At 44.0% G+C, this 2,062-nt stretch overlaps 1 protein-coding gene across 1 annotated transcript; it reads right to left on the reverse strand.

Moving 5' to 3' along the window:
• Positions 1–532: 532 nt before the first annotated feature.
• LOC143118826 (uncharacterized) lies at positions 533–1,663 on the reverse strand. Its single transcript, XM_076279943.1, has 3 exons — positions 1,541–1,663; positions 1,250–1,400; positions 533–1,144 (listed from the first exon to the last, which is right to left on the reverse strand). Exons 1-3 carry the CDS (start codon positions 1,578–1,580, stop codon positions 577–579), a joined length of 759 nt encoding a protein of 252 aa, XP_076136058.1. The 5' UTR covers positions 1,581–1,663; the 3' UTR covers positions 533–576.
• Between the last annotated feature and the right edge of the window lie 399 nt (positions 1,664–2,062).

The raw sequence follows: 2,062 nt of genomic DNA on the forward strand, positions 1-2,062 counted from the left end.
ATAACTCAAAGCTGTTAGACAGAGACAACAAAGACTGTTTTACACACTATACATAACAATTGTTTGGCTTTTTGTCTGTGAAGAGTGACAGGAAGCAGGTGGGAGAGATAATTTGTTTTAGTCTGGTGTCACTCATTGTATCTGTTCTTATCTTAAAGTCATACAGTATTAACTGGAGCCTTACCACACAAGCATGTTCACTGTGTCAGTGGCCTGAGCTTACACCCATTTGCAGAAACCAATGATCCATGTACCTCAGAAGGGTGCATGAAACTACCCTGCCCTTTTATTTTAGCACTGTTGTGATAAGATCCAAAGACTGCTTAAGGTTTCAATTTGTGCTTCACATAATATAGCATTATGTAGTACTGATTCAACTAGACAGTTAAACCAAATTTCAAAAATAAATTAACAAGTGTCACTAAAAGTTAATTTGCATGTTTTATTTATACATATTACCACATTTTCATCACACTTAAATAAATAAATTCATAACACAATGTAAAAAGGCAACTGAATGAAATAGCTCTGAATCAAGTTCTGATAAATTACTGAAGCATGAAAATAGCAGTGTCTTTAGCTGGATTTGGTGAAGGACTCATAGAGGGAGGTGAGCTGAGCACTGAGGTCCTGGGCGTAGGGGTCCAGCTTGCCTTTCAGGTCTTCCGCGTAGGGTGCCAGGTTCTGCTGAACCATCTGGGCTCTCTGGGCCAGCTGGGTCTGGAGATCGGCAGCCAAGGGGGCCACGTTGGTCTGGAAGTCCTGCAGGTGCTGGTCCACCTTCTGCCTGAGCTCCTCGGTGTAGGGGCCCAGCTGGGACTGCAGCTCCTTCACACTCTGCTCCAGACTCCCCTTCAGCTCCTCACTCTTCTGGAGCAGGGTGGCCTTCAGGGACTCGGACTGGGCATAGGGAGCCACGGCAGCCTTGAGCTCCTCAACCCTCTGCAGAACCTGGGCCCTCATGTCCTCCGTGTAAGGCTCCAGTTTCCCCTTGACGGTGGTCAGGTCCTGCTCCAGACGCTCTCTCAGAACCTCAGCCTCCTGGGTGATCTTGGTCATGAGCTCCTGAGCCAGAGGGGTCATCTGATTCTGGAGGGTGACGGCATACTGGCTGGCCACATCGGCACTCTCTGTCAACCTAGTGCTGTCAGGGAGAGACAAGCATTTAAATAAATACTTTTTGCATTTAAATGGCAAGATAAAATCTTTTGAAATCACTTTAGAAACATTTCAAATTCACAACACTTACCTCACTTCCTCTCCCAGTTGAGATTTCCTGATCATCTGAATTGTGTCCTCTGCCGTACGAGTTGCCTGGGCAACATAGTTCCAGAATGCATCTGTCAGCTGCTCCAGTTGTGGTTTGGGCTCATCAGCATAGAAGAGGTTGGCATTGCAACCTGTGGCCAAAAGCATTACATTTAGAGTCATGTCTTGGTCATGGTGCTTTAGAATGTCTATTCTATCTGCTACCTTTTCTGACAATATCATTCATATAATCCCTAGATATATAATTGAATGAATAAAAGATAAAACTCACCAGTTAAAACAGCCAAAGCAAGCACAACTAGGACCTTCATGATTCTGTGATTCACGGCCTGGGAAAAAAAAGAGGTCAAATAAATGACAATGCATACATTTACATTAAAACACCAACATCAAAATCCTGAAATCACACATTTTGTAAAAGTTACTACAGGTAATTAAATCTTATTTCAATCTTCTCTTACCTCCTTGGACTGTATGTTCTGAGTTGTTGAATGCTGTCTGTGGTTTGACTGTGCTATCCTGTCTGCGCCTTACCTGCATAAATACTGGGTGGCAGTTGGAAGTCTTGTGTTGTGGAGCCCAAAGTCCAAGGGAGCAGTGCCTCGCTGTCAGTCACCACCACTACACACCTTACTTCCTCTGGTCTGAAGTCCAACTGACATCTCCTGGCGAGATGGCCATTAGTCATCATTACACAGCTGGCATTAACTTTTAAAAAAAAATTTTGTTTCATTCGTCCCTCCTGGTCAAGTTGAATGAAACAGGCATGGGGGATGAAAGAAACATACAGTTT

This window comes from Alosa pseudoharengus, unplaced genomic scaffold, assembly GCF_046254945.1.
Source record: "Alosa pseudoharengus isolate Yale_2024_CS ecotype anadromous, Long Island Sound unplaced genomic scaffold, YU_APseudo_1.1 YU_APseudo_1.1_scf_12, whole genome shotgun sequence".
NCBI classification, from domain to species: domain Eukaryota; kingdom Metazoa; phylum Chordata; class Actinopteri; order Clupeiformes; family Clupeidae; genus Alosa; species Alosa pseudoharengus.